This window comes from Crinia signifera, chromosome 3, assembly GCF_055691185.1.
Source record: "Crinia signifera chromosome 3, ASM5569118v1, whole genome shotgun sequence".
In the NCBI taxonomy this organism is placed as follows: Eukaryota; Metazoa; Chordata; class Amphibia; order Anura; family Myobatrachidae; genus Crinia; species Crinia signifera.
The window spans coordinates 200,610,869-200,634,253 of NC_139219.1; the positions used below are offsets into that span (position 1 = coordinate 200,610,869).

Sequence of the window (23,385 nt, forward strand, 5' to 3'; positions counted from 1 at the left end):
AAATCAGATCAGACACTTAAGGCCCCCATACATTAGTCCGACTTGTCCTAAGGACAAGTCGGACCTGATTTCCCCCTGCAGCTCCCCGGGAGGGGGACACACGATTTGGCACGATTTGGCACTTGATGTGCCAAGTTTTGCAAATGATACATCGCATGCGATGTATCATTTGCAACTCCCGGGGAGCTGCAATGTGGAGCGAGCAGGGGGGCCGGGGACATCGAGGTGGCGGGCGGGGTATGCTGCAAGGTGGCTGGGGGGACGGACGGACGCACGCTGCTAGTAGTGCGGACGCTGCGGGGGACACAGGTGGCAGTAACATAGAGCTGGGCGGGGGGAGCCGGGAGCTGTCAGTACTGAAAAAAAAAAAAGCCCATACAATGAATGGGCAGCCTGTGATTGGCTGAGCGCTCTCTCAGCCAATTGCTGACATGCTGAGAGAGAGCTCAGCCAATCACAGGCTGCCCATTCATTGTATGGGCTTTTTTTTTTTCAGTGCTGACAGCTCCCGGCTCCCCCCGCCCGGCTCTATGTCACTGCCGCCTGTGTCCCCCGCAGCGTCCGCACTACTAGCGGCGTGTCCCCCCCCTACCCGGACGGAGCATGACAGCTCCCTGCTCCGGCTTCCCCTGCCGCCCCCCTCCCTCGCCGGCGTCCCCCGCCCCCCTCCCTCGCCGGCGTCCTCAGAGTCCCCACGGCTGCACATAAGATTTATTTTATGTGCAGCCGGTCCGACGTCCCGACTCTGACGCATCGGGTCGGACCGGGTGTCAAAACCTGCGATTTGGTCCGATTTCACTGCCCGATCCATCTGGATCGGGTGAAATCGGGGCCAAATCGCATAGTGTATGGCGGCCTTTAGAGAACATTACGAAAAGAAGTCTACAATATACATTATTACCAAAATAAAATGCTACATAAATATACTGGTAAATGCTAAATTTAATTTCAGTTTATTTACTAAGAAGGGAGTTTGTTTGAAGATGCAATGTCCATAGCAACCAATCAGAATCTAATTCTTATTTTATTCCCCTTCTAGAAGATAATAGATAGAATCTGATTGGTTGCCCATAGCAACATCCCATTTTCAATAGAACTCCCTTCTTAATAAATTAACCCCAGAGTCTCTGTGCATGGTGGGAAGGGGAAGTGTGTTTTGAGGTAACTGCCATAAATGACCAGGGTGCATCTTACAGCAGTGTCTTTAAGCTTGACAGGTAGCCTAGCATCAAATAAGATTGGCTGTCATTACACTCCAAAGATAGCACAGAGTTTTAATAATTTCAGGAATTTGACGGCCCTGGTTAAAGATGATCGACAAGATGCATGTGAGCAGCACCAGGATTCACATTTCATCAGACTGTTGAGTACATGGGGTCTGCGTACTACTAAGCCTTATGCTGTGTACACATGGAGCAATTTTGAGATGCGATTTAGACTATATAGCCAAAATCGCATAGCAAATAGTTAAAATCACACCGTGATAAGCCGTACCCGATTAAGATTCGATCCCCTGCGACATTAGAATGGAAAGTAGGGTACTTGTGTAGTTTCACGGCGCCAGCGCGCACCCGCTTTAGCTTTGAATCTTGGCAGCTTGCCAAACTGCCTTACTTCACTAAGCTACGTTATCAGCGTAGTGCCTGTTTGAATCCTGGCAGCTCGCCAGCTGCCTTATATCTGTAATCTACGTTATCAGCGTCCTACACTGACACCGCGGCAGCCCAGCGCTGCTACTCCTAAGCTCCTGTGAAGCCTAGTGAGCGCCTCTCACACAGCGCTGGCACGTGCATGATATCCTGTCTTCTGTGGAGAGGGGATCATGCGGGCGCCGGCGGAGAGGCGCTTCATCTGTATGTCCAAAGAGGGGGTGCAGATGCAATTGCGTATCATGCACAATGAAGGAGGCATTTGCCAGTGTTCTATGTTACATACTGGCAAATGCCTCCATTTGATACCCCCACTATCCACGCCATCCCAAAGCGTGGCGAGCCCCGCATGGGGATGCGGTACGCGTCCTCCGGACCTTTTCATACCCCCACCATCCACGTCGGAGTGGAGATGATTTAATATATAGTGTGGCGAGCGCAGTGAGCCACCGAGCCCGAAGCGTGGCGAGCGCAGCGAGGGGATGTGGAATACATGTGAAGTTATCCGCATCCTCTCACGGGGCTCACTACACTTCGGGCTTGGTGGCTCGCTGCGCTCGCCACACTATGTGAGATGAACTCCATGCCGACGTAGAGGGTGGGGGTATTAAAAAGGTCGGGAGGACGCATAAGGCGTCCCATCATGGGGCTCGCTGTGCTCACCTCGCTTCGGGCTTCCATGGATAGTGGGGATGTTTCAGGAACACATTCACACCTGCCATATCATACATCTGAGCAATAGCTACTCAGAGGTCAGAGGCAGGAGCGTCTCACTGCTGGAGCATCTGAGACACTCCTACGTCTCACACAGATGGAGCGCCTCTCCGCCGGTGCCCGCATGATCCTCTCTCCACAGAAGAGAGGATATCATGCAGGCGCCAGTGCTGTGTGAGAGGCGGTCACTAGGCTTCACAGGAGCTTAGGAGTAGCAGCGCTGGGCTGCCGCGGTGTCAGTGTAGGATGCTGATAGATTACAGATGTAAGGCAGCTGAGCTGCCAGGATTCAAACAGGCGCTACGCTGATAATGTCGCTTAGAGAAGTAAGGCAGTTTGGCAAGCTGCCAGGATTCAAAGCTAGAGCGGGCGCGCGCTGGCGTTGTGAAACTACACAAGTACCGAAAGTAGAAATAGACTGTGCAGCACAGTCTATTTCTACTATCCCCCCCCCCTCCCCCCGGCACCATCTATCCCTCCCTGCCAGCAGATGTTGGCACCCCGCCAGGTCCCAGCTGATGCCAATATTGAATCCAGATTGGTGGCTGCCGGATCGGCACCGTGTGTACACACTTTTAGATGGTGACAAACAACAAACCATAAAGCCCCTAACTGTCTATAACATAGCAGTTAGGAGCTTATTGGTTGATAATCTGTCTCCGTCACCTTTACCTCCATCCAATGCTTAGTAAATAGACCCCACCATAACTATTCAACCATTTGGGGAAAACATGACACTATGGGGGAAATTTTCTAAAATGGGATTTCTATTTCACATGGGAAGTTGCTATGGGCCACCAATAAGAATCTACTTCTTATTTATTTAGAACCTTCTGAAAGATAATAGATAGTATCTGATTGGTTGCCAATAGCAACATCCCATCTTGGTAAATTTCCACATACTGCAAATGTTATGAATGTAGGCATGAATAAAACATCAAGATGATTTGGTTTTCCTCTAAGTGCTCTGGTTTCTTCCCCCTTTCCAAAAGCATACTAGTACTGTAGGTTAAATAAATTCTTACAAAAATAAGTTATTAATAATAATAATAATAGTTATAGGGAAGGGACTGATATAAGTGACTAAATGCTATATGTAAAGCACTGTGTTTTGTGTGTTAGAACCATGTAAAAGCCTAATTCAGCATGGATCGCTAATTAAAGAATGTACAAACTGAGCGATAATCGAATGACTACGCATGTGTACCATACACATGTGCAAGGGGAATTAGCGACTGAAAATGGGTATGGATTGTGAACACAATGGAGCTGCAGTGACTGACAGAACACCGGTGATTGGAGGTCAAAACCTGATGTTTTCTGGGTAAGTATGAAAAAATGCAGGCGTGCCCAGGTGTTTTTAAGGAGGGTCTCTGACATCAGCGATGACCACTTCCAGCCTGTCTCAGTCACAGATTAGTGGAAGCCTCAGACCTACAGTGTACTCACATTTGCACATTTGCTTCAATGTTTCGGGAATTGAGTATGGATTTGCAAATTGATAGCAGTTAGCCAACCATTGACAGATAACTCACAAAATTACAAAAGGGGCGTTTTTCATTCTGTCTGGGCATTGGCTTTTCGTCGCAGTCCAATGGCAATTCTCTGATTAGCAATCCATGCTGAGTTAGGCCCTACGGCCCTGATTCAGCTTGGCTCAGTAAGCAGCAAGGATCATTGCTTACCAAGCAATGAAACTCCACCCGTTGAACGCCACCCCCCCCCCCCCCCTCCAATGCCGAATTGCCTCAGGACCATGTGAGGGGATGTGGTCACTAACACAACCCCTCGCATGCCTCCGTAAGCAGGAGAAATTGTTCAATGGTCGTCGATGGTCAGCTTGAAATTACTTTTATTTCCTCTGCAAAGCGCCAAGGACGGGGCAGGCGTCTGACATCACAGGACATCAGCCGCCTGCCATCGGGACACCTATAAAGCACCATCACCATCTCCGTCCACCCCCGGCCCTCCCTCGGAGTGTGTAACTCACCGAAGCCGTTCATTGCCGTTCGTACTGCACATGTACAAATACACGCTTGCACAAGTGCAGAACCCCCACCATCGGAACAGGGCTAAATTTGCCCCATTCCGAGTGGTGCCGAATCAGCTCCTAGGTGTATTATACTGTATGTATAACTATTGATAAATAAAATAAACATAGTTATCTATATTTTCCAATATAAATAATGTATTATTTTACTTACAATTCTTTCACATAAATAAGAATTCCATGTGCATGTTATATTAGTATTTGCTTACATCCCCAACACCCAGCTAGGTAATAGCACTAAAGCAGTATAATTATTTCCCTCCCAGCAGTCTTTTCCGTGTTTATTGCATCACAGCACTACAACGCCCTGAACAGCAGCTGCTTGGCACAGTTCATTCATATTCTGCTTGTTATCCACAGACGCCCTGAATGTTAATCCATCATGGCACACCGGATTATTAGTCACATAAAAAGAGAAAAATGCTTAATGTGGGTATGAATTCTCTGCTAGGTTAGACAAGCAGAATATATGGTCATTTGGACATTTTAGAACACATTCCAAGATAATATGGTTATTCAATTATTTTTTATACCCTTATTGCTTGAGATATGTCAACAACAGCATGCGTTAGGATTTGTTTATTATCAGAACATAAGGAGAAATGAATCCATGGAGGCAAAAGCATGGCTACCATTTACAGGACAGCCCTAACTTTCAGAGCTAGATTCCTTTTACAGCAAAACATTGCTTTATGGTTATATTTCTGCCATTTAACCATTTTAGAATTCTTATCCACTTCAGCATAACCCATGCAATTTAGCTAGTCACCATGTAATCCGCAACACAACACTCCAGATAACACCGTTCAGCACTTGGATCTGAGTGTATGTACACTACAGTAACAACGGGAATTCAATGGGAAGGGGAAACAGCAATACCAAACTACAATATACAGTATTGAGAGGCAAAGTAGCAGGTGTACTGAGAGATGAATGATGCCTTTAGGTAAGAATTCCCACAGTTGTAGGCAACAATAAAGCTCCTAGATTACAAGCAATAGTGTCAAATGGAAACTATTGGGGAAATTTACTAAGATTCTATTTCACATAGGATGTTGCCATGGGCAACCAATCAGGTTCTATCTATTATCTTCTAGAAGGTGCTAAATAAATAGGAAGTAGTTTCTGATTGGTTGCCCACAGCAATATCCTATGTGAAGTAGAACATCTTAGTAAATTTCCCCTGTAGCTACACTTTGGTATTTTATAACTAAAAGATTGTTTTCTTGAATATAAGAAGGTATCCAATTACCTGTGATGAAACCTCGGGGTAGGTTTTCACCACTGCAGCCCGGAAAAGCCAGCACTGATCGGAGATTTTGCATTGCCTATCTGACTGTAATTGCCTACATGACTGTATAACTGTATACATAGCAAAGTATATTTGAAGACATTTGGAGTGTTTTTATTGTTTAAGCAGTTGAATGCCACAGACATACTGTATGCAAATGGATCACAACACCATAATTGTACACAGAACTGCATCCATGTGACTTAACATTCTCAGTCTATGGGGGTTATGCAAATTCCCATAATCGTTAATTTCTTTAAGGGGAAACTATCTTATCAGCCTTATAAACCAGCAGATGCTGTGCACAGGGCAATTCACGGGACACAGTGCTGGGCATGCCCCACAATGATGAAATGGGAGGCATGGTTTGTAAATGCAGCCTCCCATAAAGCCATGTCCCTTTGCCGAGGCTTATTTAGAATGTTGAGAGGTCTGTACATACATTTAAGTTTCTGTAAAGGGTAAAGAATTTCTAATTATTTTCTCTCTGAAAATATAATGTGGCCACTGGCCATCACCTTACAGTACCATTAGCAGTTAGGTACACAGAGAAAAAGCACTACTTTAAATGAGGGAATACAGTATAAGCTGTGTGTCCTTGCCTGGCCAGGTTGACTATGCATGTGTGAGATCTTGATACTCAGATGAGATCTCTCATACAGCCCAGAGACGGCACCTGCCACAGTCCAGTCAGGGACAGCACTGTCTCTTCTGTGGTAATAGGGCAATGACATCTGCAGCTGTCAACATCCATAGCAGCAGGTGTTGGAATTGTCAGTGCTGCTGAACGTTCATACATGGCCCTGCATGTCAGCTCCTAACTGTCATGCTCCCGACTGTTTGAAAAATGATGGCTGTGGGCTGATTGGTTGGAGCATCAATCACAATACATTTTATCATTCATTGATTAATGGGTACTTTAGTCTCGGTCCATGCTACAGTATCTCTCTTTATCAAGTCTTAGTACATTTTCCCCCAAGGCTCGATATATCTCCCCCTAAGTACTGTATGATGATTGATCCAGTAGAGTAATAAACCAAAAATATAGAATCAAAATGTACAAGTAGTAATTAATAAATCTAAAATTGCCATGCTTAATACATCAATCAATAGATTGCAGTAATAAATCTTTTTTTTTCCTTACCTGTTTTATTGGTCACCGCCATGGAAAATGAAACAGGGAACACAATTTCCATAGCAACATAAATGATCCAAGGTAAAATGTTCTTCATTTTTTACATCAGACATGTGGTTCAGCATCCAAAATAATCTGTATGCAGACAAGAGATCACATTAAACTCTGAAAAGCAACATTATTATGTTCATTAATATTTTAATAAATGAACACATACAGTATATAACACTAGACTATATTATAAAGCGAACTATATATATATATATATATATATATTTTTTTTTTATTGAATATTAAAACACGTACGGTGGAATGTTAAATAGAGCATGATAGAGTTTGAATTGTCATTTAGGATATACAGTATATATCACCAATCCCCCATACATCTTACATATTGCACTGTTTATTGATCAATAATTATAAATGTCAGCTTAGTTAAGGGCATTGAATTTATTATAAGAGTCATATGTTTATCTTGTTTTTCTGTGACAGTAGTGTTGGGGTTGCTGCTATATATTAAAACCTGTGATTTAGAAGTGAAATTAATTTGCGATTATGTACTAGTAAAACATTGTTTTTTATGTAACAAGTAATATGTAATTTCATTACAATATTTTTTTTTTAAATATTCTTTGTAACATGATATATTTGGTGTTGACAAATTGACAAATCTGTTTTAAACTTTTATAGTTTTAGATTGTCCACTTGTGCACATGATACCTGTATACTTATTAATAGTATTTAAAAGCGGAATGCCAAATCGAGTTGTGAGACTTTATAATTAACAATATATCATACATTAAAAATCTGTACCACACTGCTGTAACTTTGAAATGATCACCTGTGCAGGACATTAAAAATGAATATACGGTAGTATTTCTTTTTCCTTTCCTGACCACATAACTGAATTTATGTGCTATTATAATAAATTGTATTTGTGTACAAAATAGAATCTCCTGTTCTCCGGAATCTAAAAAAAATTCTCTAAAATTATATTTTATAATTTATATAACATTCATTTGTTTTAAATATTAGCACGTTCTTATCAGCTCACAAAGACAATAACTGACAATGAATGCTAATTCGGAGCACTATGTAATGATATGCAGGTTCCACTGCATACATACCTATTAGCCTATTGATTTTAAATGAGTGTAATGTATACAATTAGCCATACGCAGTGGGAATGCCGCAAATCCACACCCATTATTAGTAGCCTTTGCCAGCCCTATGCTAACTGTGCAAATCTTATGTCTCAAAACATATCTAATGATAGTATGACACTTTTATTTTCATGTGAGCTGGAATGATATAGGTGTAGAAGTATCAAGTTGTAGAGAGAGATAACAAGACAAGAGACAGCCAATCAGCTTCTTTCCTAGCTGCACAATCTCTGAAATGACCGTTTCGATGCTGATTGGCTGCTTTAAACAGATACTCCACTTTATGTCTCTTCTCTGCTATATAGAAAATGGACATTACAGGTATGTTGTTATAATTTTATAACTACAGTATGTTACAATAAGTTACATTTTACATAAGCCTTAAACTTTATCAGTTCTAGAAGTGTGCACTGTGTCATTTTTACAGCCCATATTGATAATTGTGATAAAATACAGCAACAGCACAATACAGGTAGTTTAGATAGCATTAGAAAATTACGCAATGTACTATATTCACAATATACCGCAAACAGCACTGAGGTCATGGGTTTGATTCTCAGCATGGCTCTAACCATGTGGAGTTTGTATATTCTCCCCATGCTTGCATGGGTTTCCTCCAACACTTCTAAAAATATACTGGTAGATTAACTGTCTCCCAACAAAATTAACCCTAGAATATCTGTGTGTGCGTGTACATGTGGTAGGGAATATAGGCTGTAAGCTCTACTGGTGCAGGGACTGATGTGAATAGCCAAATATTCTCTGTAAAAGCGCTGCAGAACATGTATAGGCTATATCATTTATTGGTAATAAATAATATTTATTTACTTCTGAGCAAATTTTTTTTATTTTCTTGTTACGATTCACTGTCATTTTTTGATAATCGACCCAGTTTTAAGTGGCATCACATGTAGCATTTTGAACATGTAATAAGACACAAGTGCTCTACATTGTGCTTTGCTGTCAAAAGAAGTATGTTGTTTTAGGTTTGTATCTTACTCCTAACTATGACATTGAGTTCATTCTGCCTGCTGATCCTCCAACTGTTACACGTCAATACCAGCTCCCCCCTCCAGACAGACTTCCAGGCTCAAGCAGCCAGACAGCATGTCTGTGTCAACTGTCATTTTCTGCCAGTATGCTGTACTGTTTACTAGTATGTTATTTATTTTTTATTATTATAGCAGCAGATATAATGGTAGAACATCTGCACAGAATTTAGCCCCTCCCACAGAACCACCACCTTCAGGTAATCCAAGAGGCTTTCAAATTTCACTTAGCAAGTTAACCACCTGCACAATAAATAAATAAATATATATATATATATATATATATATATATATATATATATATATATATATATATATATATATATATATATATAATTGCAGTACAAAGGCTGGAGGGCAGTACTTTACTTGTTCTAGATACGCTACAATATTTTACGTAAACTACAAAGTGAACTAGCTAGAACTCATTGTGGATTTAAATAAATACAATATTTCAAAGATATATGCTATGTACCATTGTAAAGTTGCTCAACATTTCTTTTTACATAAGAAAAAATAAAATTGATTTTAAACATCTAGATAAACTTTATGGGAAGACATTACCTAAAAGCTCTACTAACTGAAAAATAAATAGAAGATACTGTAAGCAGCCTTTATAGCTTTCTCACTTCTATTGGCACTCTCTCAGTAATCCCTGTACTGGGCGTGAGCTAAAGGTGCACATGGACGCAGCTACTGTAGGTCTTTTTCCACAACTATCTCTTTACACTAATGTGGTAACTGACTCAGAGCCGGCTGTGGCACTATTTCATCTTGCAACATACTTAGATGACCCATCAGTGCATCATTTGTCGTAACAACAAAGCTTACAGCGCTGTCTGAGCATGGACTCCTGTGTCAACTATCCTGAATCTGTAGACACAGCTTTAATAACAATAATAAGGCTGGCTGCTTGCATGTGACAACATAGGTGTTGATACAGAGGTATGCGCAGACCAGCTTTGGTAGCCTCAGATCTGGGAACATATACAATAGTATTTCAGATCTACTGCCTGTGTCTGAAGACGCAACATCAGACCAACATTGCAAACATCATCTGGGCCATCAGACACATAAGTAAAGCTGAGGTTACTCACGATGTGCGGCATATCTAAGCCAAGGCCAGTAAAGCTGCTGGCTTTGGCATTCCTACAAAATAAAGAGGACATGCCTACGTTTTCAGCAACACTCACTGTGGCAATCCAAAATACCTACAGTACTTGCTGTCAATCAGACTGCAGCTAATAGGTCACCACAAAATCATGGTGACACATATACACTTACTGCGACTCCAGTGCATACATTGTAAAAAAAAAAAAAAAAAAACAATTGTGACCAAATCCCCACTGTTTTTATGGTCCACAGTTATGCATGATACAACCCGTCACCTATTTATTGTCACAATTCTGACTGATTTTGTGGATTATCCTTCACTAACATAGATTTGTACTGGCATTGTCAGAGACACCAAGTCTAATGAAACCACAATCTTCAACTGGAGCTTCAGCAAAGAGGTCTGGGATTCATGCTGGTGGGTTTGCAAGCAGTAGGTGTCTGACGTGCCTCCATATCTGATGTGGTAGTTATAAGCTACAAAGGCTTTGATGAGGGCGCTGACACACTAGTGGACTATGGGTAAGACAAAATGCATTATGGATAGAAGTCAGAAAAGTCAGGTCAAATCCAAATATAGCAGAATAATTGTTAGTAACATACAATGGTCAAAATAAACTGGATCAGATAATGAAAGTTCAGGAATATTTGAGCACGGGTAAAACATTGATAATTTAACATTAACATTAGCTATAACATCATAGAATAGTTACATCTAAATGAAAGTTGAATGTTCCAAAACTGAAAATGTTTTCTATAACATCAGGACCGAACTGGAACCATCATCATTTAACTGAATAATAAGTATGCATTTTATTATTTAGGAAGACTTCATTAAAGCCGGTTAAGCCACAAGAAAACTAAAGCAACAAAGTCACGTTCTCGGAAATCTTCATTTGTACTTTATTTCTTTTTATAATAGTAAATATATATATGCAAAGGTTCAAAAATACAACTAATCCCTTGCTGTACAATTATGTGTTCTCTGTCATTTTCAGGTTCTGATCTTTAACTTTTGTCAAATTTCCTTTTCACATGAAGCTTCAGATGTATCACACAATGCAATTGTGTCTGAGAGGAGAAACTAAATCTGTATAACCGCTGTGTTTTTGTATGGGTCCAAGTTATCAGACCATCTAAAAGATTCACAGCTTGATAAATCCATTCCTCTGAATTACATAGCATTCATCGGGATACAATTACACTGTTTGGTAATTTTAGGCCTTTAAAAATGAATGAATTTTGCCATAAACATAAATGTTATAAATAATGAATATAGATTCTAAATCTTGGCAAAATCATAACTCTAAAAGAGAGCAATATGATTCCAGTTTATTTATTAGGATAACAATGGAACGTAAACTGATTAAAACAATTAAGTGATTGAAAACATCTTTATATATCTAACAGATTTTCACAGCTGCCACATGGTCACATTCTTAAACAGGCTAAGATTAAATGATCCCAGGCACAAAGAGACCAAACAAAGAGGCTAAACGTATGTGAAAAGGATTTCTATTAATACCTTTCGTCATAAGTGGCAATGAAAGGTTGAGGCTAATGAATAGGTTTCGATATACCTATTAGCCATTTGACTGATGAAATGCCAAACTCTGGAGCACGGAGCCATTGGAATGTACTGAAGGTCATTAACCTCTTTACTGCTGGAATTCCCTGTGATGTGTATAATACAATACAAAACTCTCTATGTATTATGGTTTTTCTGTGTAATAGTCTTGACAACTGTTGGCCTTCGGGAGCCAATGTCATATCATATTACATTTACAGCAACTATCATGAAATGTTATGAAATTCTGAAAGTGATAAGTCCTTCAAAGATCAGAACAAATAAAATCACAGGAATAAGTAGTTGTGGAATGAACATGGAGTAGAAAACTAACATGCCCAACTCAAAGGGCACAACCATTTTTTAACTGTCATTGAAGCTACTAACCCATGTTATAAATGATGGCAGTGCTAGGGAGATCTATATTTTACATACTATAGATCTCCTCAGTACAATGGTCACTTGAACACAGCTGTTTCTTGCAGTACAAGTTCTTTATGAATTACCATTATGCTCATGCTATATATAAGAGGGGTGGGGAGTCAAGTACGGGGGAGTTCTCGCGAGAGGTCGGTAGATTTTGCAAGATCAATTTGCAGCAGCCGGTACTTGTGTATTTTGGCGGCGCCCGATTTGTGCATCGTACGATGAACGTATCGCATCGCATCGCATGCCATGTACCCGATGGCATGCGATGCGACGCGATTTTGACCCCCTATACGATGAAAAATCGTATAAGCACCCTAATGGGTGCTTACAATGCTAAATGCACCCCCACGCCACCCCCCACTATAAACGTGAACCCGAAGCGTGGCGAGCGGCGGCGGTACGCGTCCTATGACCTTTTCATACCCCCACTATCCACGTCGGCGTGGAGTTGAGAATAGATTAGTGTGGCGAGCGCAGCGAGCCACCGAGCCCGAAGCCTGGCGAGTGCAGCGAGCCCCGCGAGGGGACGTGGATACCTTCACAGGTAAACGCGTCCCTTCGCGGGCTTCACAGGTATCCGCGTCCCCTCGCCACGCTTCGGGCTCGGTGGCTCGCTGCTCTCGCCACACTAATCTATTCTCAACTCCACGCCGACGTGGATAGTGGGGGTATGAAAAGGTCGTTGGACGTGTACCGCCGCCCCTCGCGGGCTCGCTGCGCTCGCCATGCTTCGGGTTCACGTTTATAGTGGGGGGGTGGTGTGGGGGTGCATTAAACATTGTAAGCACCCATTAGGGTGCTTAACATTGTATAAGCACCCATTAGGGTGCTTATACAATGTTTAATCGCATTGCATCGCATCGCATCGTATGGCATTGTATGCCATGTACAATGGCATACAATTTGAAAATTGTATGCCATCGTACACTAACCAACGAAATCGCGTCGCATCGCATACCATCGCATGCGTTATGGTATGCGTTGCGATGGGCGCCTCCAAAATACACAAGTACCCAGCAGCCAGACAGTGGGAGTGCACAGCCGGACTTTTTTATATATGGCCCCCGAAGCCTTTTCCCCTATTACAAACTGCCCTTTGCCCCAAAAAGTTTCCACCTCTGCTATATAATATGTAATGTACAGTACAAATACAAGCACCCTTCATTTTGTACAATCACTGCCTGGCAGAAACTAGTTTCCTGTCACACTTTCTTTTGTGATGACAATAAATTAACACCTATATTAAACTTAGTCATGAACAACTTTTTGTTACCTTTTTTCAAAATAACTTTCAGTTCATTGTACCTTATGTGCAGGGGAGTAACAAGTAGGATGTGGGCCCCATAGCAAAATCTTGGATGCCACCCCCCCCCCCATTGTCACTACAATACCCATTGCGGGGGTGGGGGTGCAGAAGAGAGAAGAGACAAATGGTGTCGGGGAGAGAGCTAGGGGGAGGGCACTTTATGGAAAAAGAGGGAGAGGGAGAGAGATGAGCAAGAGAGGTGGGTGATTAGGATTGAGAGTGTCAGTGAGAGACAGGGAAAAAGAGTGTCAGTAAGAGAGGGGAGAGCAGGTAGAGAGGGGTGGGGTTGGACACTCGGCAGAGAGAGGGAGGAAATAGAGAGAGGTGAAGCATGGGGAGGAGGAGAGAGTGGATGCGGAGTGAGAGATTGGGTTCCGAGGAAGAGCGGTGGCAGGGGGCAAAGCAGAAAAGAAGAGAGAGAGGGTAGGGAAGAGAGAGCAAGATAGGCACAGCCCTCCCCCTGGTATAGATGGCACTGTGTGCCCCCCACTGCACACCACTCCCCCAGTAAAGATGCCACTGAGTACACCCTAAAGCACCCCCCCTTCCCAGGACAGATGGTGCTTTGTACCTCAGGGCTACCACCTGGTCTCTGCCCCGCATTGCCAGGATTCACACCACATCACCGGGTCCCCACACTGCCGCTTTGAGTCTCCACACTGATGCGCCGTGTCTCCACTGCACACGGCCGCAGCGGGTCCCACACCGCGTCTCCTGTCATCAGCCACCCCAAAGGCCGGACACAGGTCAGGCGCTTTTGTATTACACGCTAAAGCTGGCTGATCGCCAGTGACGTTGAGCTCCAGCCTTCAGGAGAGAGGGGCAGGAATAGCTAGAACGCCTCCTCCAGCGCTGCTTCTACCTTCCGCTGCAGACGATCCATGAAAGACGGTCACTGGGAGCAAGGGACAGACAAAAGGGTGCAGGGGATTGCTAGCTAAGCCTCGGGCCCCCCAACCCGCCAGGCCCCATAGCAACTGCACCCTCTATTGTTACGCCACTGCTTATGTGTATGTGTATTATTAAAATAAAAAAGGAGTCTCAAGAAATGTGTATGCTATTTTCTTGACTGAAATCTGTGCTGTGCTATCTGTAGGCAATCCCCTCTGGCTCATGAGTACTGACAAGGCAAAGAAGCAGTGACTTACAAAAAAAAGCAGCCGACACGGGTGATAGCGTAGTATGTCCTGAATTTATCAGGCAGAGCAGGGTACACTGCAGGCAATCTCCCAGACCAATGAAGCGCACAATATTTTTATTTTTATGCATAAAATCTTTCCCGGGGGGGTTAAAGTTCTCATCTAAAGCTAAATAGGTTAAACAGACGTCACAACATATATAAAAAGGTACAGAGCTTTATGTACATGGGAACTGATTCCCATACTGGGTGCCGTGGCACCCAGGGGTGCCTCGGGGCCTCGGGCTAGTAGTCCAGGACCAATTCAAATTTTATATGACCAATTTATTACGTAAAACCACTATTTGTAACTTACTATCCTAAAATATGTGCACATACAGATACAGACCATGTTCCACACCACGAAATGTAAACACAATTTCTGAATATATCAATAAACGTTTTGGCTAGAGGTGCCATGAAAAAAATACTGATACTCTAGGGTGCCGTGATTCAAAAAAGTTTGGGAACCACTGACACATGGTCTGCATTTTTCTAAGCACACTATTTTGGCCATTTAATTTATTGGTGATTTAAATCTGAACCATAATCATCTTGCTTCAGAAAGCTTGTACCCTAATACACAACCACAGACTGTTATAATGCAAAGCTAAAGCAGTTGAGTACTGCAAGCATGAAAATGGATACCTTGGGCCAGATGTATCAAAGAGTGATAAACAACCAGCCTATCTCAGTATGAGATACTGTTTATAAACATTTTTAGTTCCATTCAGTGCTTTATGGCTTATAAAGTATGACAGAAAGCCAAATTGGCACACAGCTATGTTCTAACAAGTCAGTGACAACACACAATTATCTTTATTCATTTACTATTTAATCAAGAACCTGTACAGACTTAGAGGCTGATTAAGAAGCCGACCTTTCCCATATTTTATATTTTGAATCATGCACAATAATTGTTCCACCTGCAGCTTCTCCTCCCATCTTCAATACAATGAATATAGAACTCTTGGCAGCTACATGCACTATGGGCCTTATTCTGGTTCAAATTTCCTTCTCAAATGGACAAAACCATGTGCACTGCAGGTGAGGCAGATGTAACATGTGCAGAGAGAATTAGATTTGGGTGAGTTATTTAGTTTCTGCGAAGGGAAAATACTGACTACTTTATTTTTACACTGCAATATAGATCTCACCCAAATCTCGTTCTCTCTGCACAAATTACATTTGCCCACCTGCAGTGCACATGGTTTTGTCCATTTGAGAAGGTACTTGCCTCTGAGAGTGAACCAGAATAAGGCCCATAGTGCGTGTAGCTGCCAAGAGTTCTATATGCATTATATTGAAGATAATACACACTTCAGTACAGGCTGTACTTGGTCCCAATCTGTATTGGTGCTGCAGAATATGTGGTCATTCCTTTACAAGCAACTCCTCACTTGCGCATTCTATACTCTACTCCTACATATGATCGCAGACATACCCAAATCTAGCAAGAACCTTATTATAGACATAATTAGAACCTCATTAGGAACATAGGATAACTGGTGTGTATACTGCATGGAAACCATAGCAAACATTTTGCATGGTCCAAATATTTTAGAGCTACTGACATTTCATGTCATCTCCTTACAAATACAACATTCTCTACCTCTTTGTTTTTCCTCATTATCCTCCTATCTCCTTTCTGCACCAACGTACCCTACCAACTTCCTACACTAATTCCCATATACATATCCAGTTTTATATAAACATTATACTATATATGTGTGTGTGTATGTGTATATAGTAGATCTATTTAGGAGCAGCCTTTATTAATAAGCTGTATTCTAATTATATGTGCATAATGTATATATCAACCTATAATGCACCTGGTTCTGTTATGCCAAACCTTCATATACCTCCCTCTTTTTTTTTTGTAACCCATCATCAATCCCACTTGTTTTTTATTCTCTAGAACTCCTTTTTTTCCCTAACAGAAACTCTTTACACCTGATGTTACAGTCCGTAAGCCGTCATAAGCCCACAATTATTTCTTTTCACACTACTTAATTAATTGTTAATATAAGTGTGTTAAGTCTAGGGAAATACACATTCCAAACTAATGATTTCATGTGACAAATACCTGGGCTGCCCTGGGAATACCACACCATATGGAAGCAGGCTCATAAAATAACACTGAAACGTACAGATAAATCTGGACAAATACTGTAGGTTAATTGTAGAAAAATAATGGCTAGTCTAGCAACACATTGCCTGTTCTCTTACCTAATGTAGTAATTATTAAAAATAGGCAAACTGTTTCATTATTTAATATTATTTGTTCAAATTTCTTTGTGCTATGGAACTTTGTTGTAGCTGAATCAGAATGCCCGTGGCAGCTGCCTCATTATAGGATAGTGCAGAGCTTAGCCAGTAATGACTGAAGGCATTCTACAGTATTTCTGAGACTATACCAATATGTATAAACATGACTGGCCCATTGCCAATATAATAGGGGTAACTTTCACCCCCTCAATGCACCCAAGGATCCAATGGTGCCTAATAATATAATTTCCATCTTTGTGAACATTTCATGCCACAGCTATTATATACAAGACGGCATGTAAATATATTTTTTACATGTGTAACCTACAGAATAATATTTTTTATTTATTGTATACATTTATTTTATTATTTATTATTATTATTAATATATTATTATTATTATTATTATTAACACCACTTTTGCCAATAAATTAAAAAATAATGTCACCAGTGTCATTATTGTCAATAGAGTATTATTATTTTGTCTACTAAAGCAGATGAAAAAGTAAATATTAGTTAATAATCTGTGAACATATCTATAATATATATATTATCCGTGTGTCTCCGAAACACTGCCATCTGTTGGCAGCAAGTGAAACTACATCTACTAGCTTTCGAAGCATTAGCTTAGAGGGGGCTTACTAGTAGAACATATAATATGTTTTTAAACAATGTGAGTGAAATGTAATAGGATGAGAAATTCAGAAAGTGAGAGATTTGGTAAGAAATCTCCAGTTTTTTTAAAGCGGCAATCATTTACACTTCAAAATTTGCAGTGTAAATGATTGTCGCTTTAAAAAAACTGGAGATTTCTTACCAAATCTCTCACTTTCTGAATCTCTCATCCTATTACATTTCACTGTCATTGTTAAAAAAAAAAAAAAACGTTCAGTAAACTATACAGTACATTCTGAATTGTTTGGGGTGAAATGTGATGTAAATGTTTCAAACAGGCTCATTATTTGGTGTAACACGATATAAGCTGTTAATTATACAAAACTACTGTCGGATGAGAAGTTTAGAGGGTTTGTAGCCTGTGGCAGCTGTTTTTCCTTGAGCAGGTCCCTGAAGTGCTGATCTGCTTGTGCCTAAGTTTCCTTTCCAGTGATCAGATGAACCGGCTGGCATTCCTGGCAGTTCATGAGCAATTTCTAACATTGTTCCTATTCCTGCTTATTTTCTGTAGGGGTTTGTACCCTATGCTCCTGTCAATAAAGTCACTTGCTCCTTCCTTCACTTTTAAAGGACATCTGTGATTCTCTGCCATTTGCCCAATGTCATACGCTCACTCAACTTACGTACAGATAATTGTGTAACAGTGACATATTTTGCGTTTTACAATAATCCACGTATAAAGGGAGTTTTTATAAGCACAAACTAAAACAATCAGTTTTTGCTATAGATATATATTTCTATTAACAAATGATTTAGGACTGTATTTTTGATTGGATGTGGTACACTGGTCCTGTGTGTGCCTTGTAGGAATACTAAAGTACAAATGTTTTAATTGGCATTACAGTAGTTACCCCTTTCTCAGAAACTATGTTTTAGGAGTCATTCTTCATAAAATCTGTAAAGACAATTTCTATTTTGAGTCTTGTGTTCTCAGATATCTGCTCTCATTGCCATGGCATTAATAAAAGATTCTGAGGATGGGAACACGAGGAATGGTAAACCATTCTATGTCCAGTATGTAATTATTGCATCTACAAAATTAGCTAATGAAATACATTGAAGCCAAGGCTGCCACATCAACTTTGTGAGCCCCTTATGAGGTATGCTAGAACTACAGAAGTCACATTTACAATCGCCAAATACAGTAGTATAAACTCTGTAAGATGTCATGTTGTACCAGTTTCCGTGCATTACTTGCTTATTGATGTTAGGAAGTGAAGTTAATATAATTTGTAGATTATGAATATTGTTCACTAATGAAAAATACTAATAAAGAAGCAATACTATTTTATATAGGCACTAGTTAAAAGCCCATCAAAATGACAGTTTCTGCAATGTACTTTGAGCTGTGACAGTTTTTACCCCACCAAGTCCCTATCTGCTCCTGCCTCCAATCTGTCATCACAGCTTCCTCTCTCCATTGTTAGAAAGTTTAAAACAGATCAATGTCCTTTTAAAAAAATGTTTTATTTTAGCACACAAAGGAGTAATTTGGTCCGTAAAGTGTACAGTATGTTAAAACATAACTCTAGAATGCCTGGAGCAATATACTCCAAACTTGGTACACATAGGACTTACAATGTAGAAAAAAAGTACTGTGATTAAGACACCCCTAGCACTACTGTGGGGGTCCTAGGGACCAAACAAGGGGTCCCCCACTGCACAAATTGGGTCACAGATATCCAGCACAACTAGAATGCCTGGAGCAATTTACACTATATTTGGTGCAGATATGACTTACAATCTGAAAGGAAAGGCTGTGGGGGTAAGACACCCCTAGCATCCCCATGGGAGCCCCAGGGCCCCAAAAAATGGGTCTGCCCACTACACAAAGTGGGTCAGAAAAGCAAGATATATCCAAGTTGCATAACATAGAGTGTGTAGAGGTCATTGATTGGGTTCAGATTAGATTCATGTCCACGTAGAACCCCAATCCTGACACCGCCAGGAGCCCAAAAAGGGGTTCGGCCATTACACAAAGTGGGTGAGGGAAGCAACATATGGTGAAGTTGCATAACATAGAGGGGGTAGAGGACATTGATTGGGTCTAGATTAGGTTCACAGCCACTAACACCCGCAATCCCGACACTGCTGGGGTCCAGGGGGCCCCAAAAAGGGGTCTGACCACTACAAAGTGGGTCAGGAATGCAAGATATAGCAGAACTGCATAACATAAAGGGGGTAGAGGACACAGGGTTTAAGAAAACTAACTGTGCTTAGATCGGGAGCCCATCACAGACAGGTGTATGCCAGTCACACCATGGGCATGGTGAGCGGTTATGCTTAAAACAAAAGATGGATAAAGTTCAAGTAATGCTAATTGTACATCCAAAGTTTAACCCAAGCAACGCCCGGTAACCTCAGCTAGTATATAGATCATTCCTCCTACAGCTAAATTCTGCTAGTACAGGCCTTGCACAATGACAAGTTGCATCGACGTTCAGCATTTCCAAATGGAATCAGGGCCGGCTCTACCATTAGGCAGCTTTAGGCATCTGCCTAGGGCACCGGGAACTGGGGGGGGGGGGGGGGCGCCACTAAGTCTGCAAATCAAAAAATCAAGGCTGTCTATGAGGATCCTTGTTGTACTTAATGCAGGTGGTGACTATGGAACTTCTAATACCTCACCTCCATACTTTCCCTTGATACATACTTCCCTACATTGCTGCCCCCTCCTCCTTGTACTCTGTTTGGGTGGCAAAGGGGAGGGTGCAGAGGGCCTCCGGGGGGCTGGTAGGACCACATAATTTTTTTTTTTTGGTGGGGAGGGTGGGAGTAGGTTGAAGTTTTGCCTAGGGTGCTGAGAAGCCTTACACTGGCCCTGAATGGAATACACACACACACAGTATGCATAAAAGTGTGAGGTAGGGTCTTGTCCATTGTCCATTTGATTGAAGAAAATATACAGTATACAGTGTATGTGAGCTTGAAAACAAATCACAGCAGTAGTTTGTCTGTTCTTCCTGAGGCCGAAACAGATATACAGTAGCACTCCTTCATATCTGTTCTAATTACAACCACAAATGGTTATTAATTGTGTGATTTTGAAAGGAAACAATAATAGTTTTCACTCATTTCAGAATAGAAAGGTATATTCCAATTGTTGCAAGTTGATTTTTGTTGCGCATTAATTGTCTTCAATTTTCTGCCTGAGAAAAGTGCATCAAATTACTTCCATACAGTCAAACCCTGAAGCAATATACAGTATATATATATGGGGGGTTGTGACCCTGTCTGCGCTGTGGGGTTAGCAGCACCTCTAAATACCTTGCTGTTAATAGAGGTATAGGGAAAACATAGAGAGAGAAAGAAAGTGTAGAGGTGCGCTGATGGCAGTTTCACCAAAACTGTATATATGCACACATATAAAGCAGTAAAAAGTTTTTATTTCATACAACAAAAAGTATATAAAATATGTATTTCATACAGATGTTCGCATCATAAATTTGAAGTGAGATACCACTTCCGAGAGACCCATATATAAATGAAATAATTTCGGGTGCACACAGATAACTGGAAGCAGCCACTGAACCTTTAAATATAGAACCCCCTGCAGCCCTGTGTATGAGCTTTTGAGTACTGTGCATTTACAATGTGATATGGGATTACTGTTCAAACTTTACATATTTAAGACAAACTAGAGTAGGAGTCAACAGCAACATCCAGCACCATGACAGACAAGACATGCGCAGGTATTAAGTGGCATGAAGAGCTCAATGAGGACATAGGGGACATGAGACATGAGGCTCTCTCTCTCTAATACCCCGTTCACATTGCAGCTTTAACATGGTATATTGCCTTTTTTACCGTTTTAAAATGGGTACAGCTGCAGTGTGAAAGCTCCATTGTCAATTTACCGGTTACAGAATATCGGTATTTTGAAACGAGTTAAAAGCAGGATCCTACATGTTTCTGAGCCGTTTCCCCCGCTGTCTGAACAGCTCAGAAACGGTGTTTGCTACAAATTATAAACACACAAGGGTGATAGGTTATCTTCCTGCATGATCCCCGCCCACATACAGGAAAAGGCCATTTAAAATGATATTGTATGGCTTTCTATGGGTGAAACGGGTTTAATCGGAAAGGTACAAAAACGGTATTGAAACTGCAATATACCATTTACAACATGCAATATGAAAGGGGGTTAACTGGCTTTTGACCCGTTTTAAGACACATTTACAAAAACGGGTTGAAAGCAGGTTTGCAATGTGAAACCAGCACAGACTGGATCAGCTTTACCAAACTAACACAGTAGAAGACAGTAGAGTAGTAGCTCTGGAAGCACGGGCTTCTGGGATGCCTATATAGTCTGAAGTGGCACTCACTGTCGGGGACAGTGGAAGGAACAGTGAATTAGTAACTAATATAAAACCTTATCTATGTGACCACACTGCAGTGCAATAGGATGTGGGGGGAGTATTTAAAAGGTGTCAGAATGTGAACTACTGTATCTTGTAAACACAATATACTGTACTATAATATACTGTGTATATTAGTTACATGTTGGGACTGAGTTGTAGCTTTGTATACTCCAGCTTACACACAATTCATAGTTGTGTGGATTGAAACGTACTACTGTACATATTGTTATATATAATTTATATATAGAACTGGCACACTGAGCTTTGCTGAATTTTAGCTGCCACCCTGATACAAAACAGTTGCCAATCCCCAAAAGAGATGGTTAAAAATGCAACGAACGAAAACTCATATGAACAAGTACTGTAAGTAAAATGCGGTGCTCAGGCAACATTCCAATAGAGAAACACCAGCAGAGATGGAGTGTGCTTGATAACAGCAGGTGTTGAATTTATATTCATATCAAAGTTAAGAAGTAAATAAAACTAAACTTGAGGCTTTCTAAAAGTATAATGTAGACTGTATGCCCTATGCAAATGTATGTATTTATTACCAGTTATATATACAGTGAACACAATTCTAGTAATACAAATTTGCAAGCAGAGCGATAAGATTTTACACTGTTTAGTAAAATGGTCCAACGAACCCAAAATAACTAACTTTCGGAATATTTTCATAATTACATCAGAATTAATGCCAAATTTAAAAACATGTTAGGGCAGTAAATACAAACAGTATTTATTTTGGTACTCTTTACCTAGAACGGCGCCCGTCGCGGGCATCGCGGGTACATTTATGCCTGCCCGCGACGCGACCGACGCGATGCCCGCGATTTTCCCATTGAAAACCATGTTAAACCTGAAAAATCGCGTCGGTCGCGTCGCGGCCGGCCATAAACGTACCCGCGATGCCCGCGACGCGATGCTCCCGATTTCCCATAGGAAGCAATGTTAAAAGCCGCGATGGACCCGATTTTAGTGTTAAATGCCTCAATCCACCCGATTTGGCCATAGGAATCAATGTTAAATGGGCTACAGAGCCCATTAACCCTTAAATGTCCCCCCAAATTTTTAACGCCACCCCACGATCAACGCCAACCCGAAGCGTGGCGAGCGCAGCGAGCCCGCGAGGGGCGGCGTTACGCGTCCTCCGACCTTTTCATGCCCTACTATCCACGTCGGCGTGGTGTGAGAATAGAATAGTGTGGCGAGCGCAGCGAGCCACCGAGCCCGAAGCGTGGCGAGCGCAGCGAGCCCCGCGAGGGGACGCGGATACCTTCACAGGTAAGCGCGTCCCCTCGCGGGCTTCACAGGTGTCCGTGGCCACGCGGACACCTGTGAAGCCCGCGAGGGGACGCGCTTACCTGTGAAGGTATCCGCGTCCCCTCGCGGGGCTCGCTGCGCTCGCCACGCTTCGGGCTCGGTGGCTCGCTGCGCTCGC

At 41.6% G+C, this 23,385-nt stretch overlaps 1 protein-coding gene across 1 annotated transcript in view; it reads right to left on the bottom strand.

The window, feature by feature from the left end:
• The window catches only part of LOC146062954 (collagen alpha-1(XIX) chain-like), a 266,102-nt gene that overhangs the window by 239,143 nt on the left and 3,574 nt on the right, over positions 1-23,385 (bottom strand). Inside the window, exon 2 of the mRNA XM_083174964.1 lies at positions 6,849-6,974. Within this exon, the coding sequence (XP_083031090.1) occupies positions 6,849-6,936 (88 nt within the window). The 5' untranslated portion in view covers positions 6,937-6,974. The remainder of the gene's footprint in view (positions 1-6,848; positions 6,975-23,385) is intronic.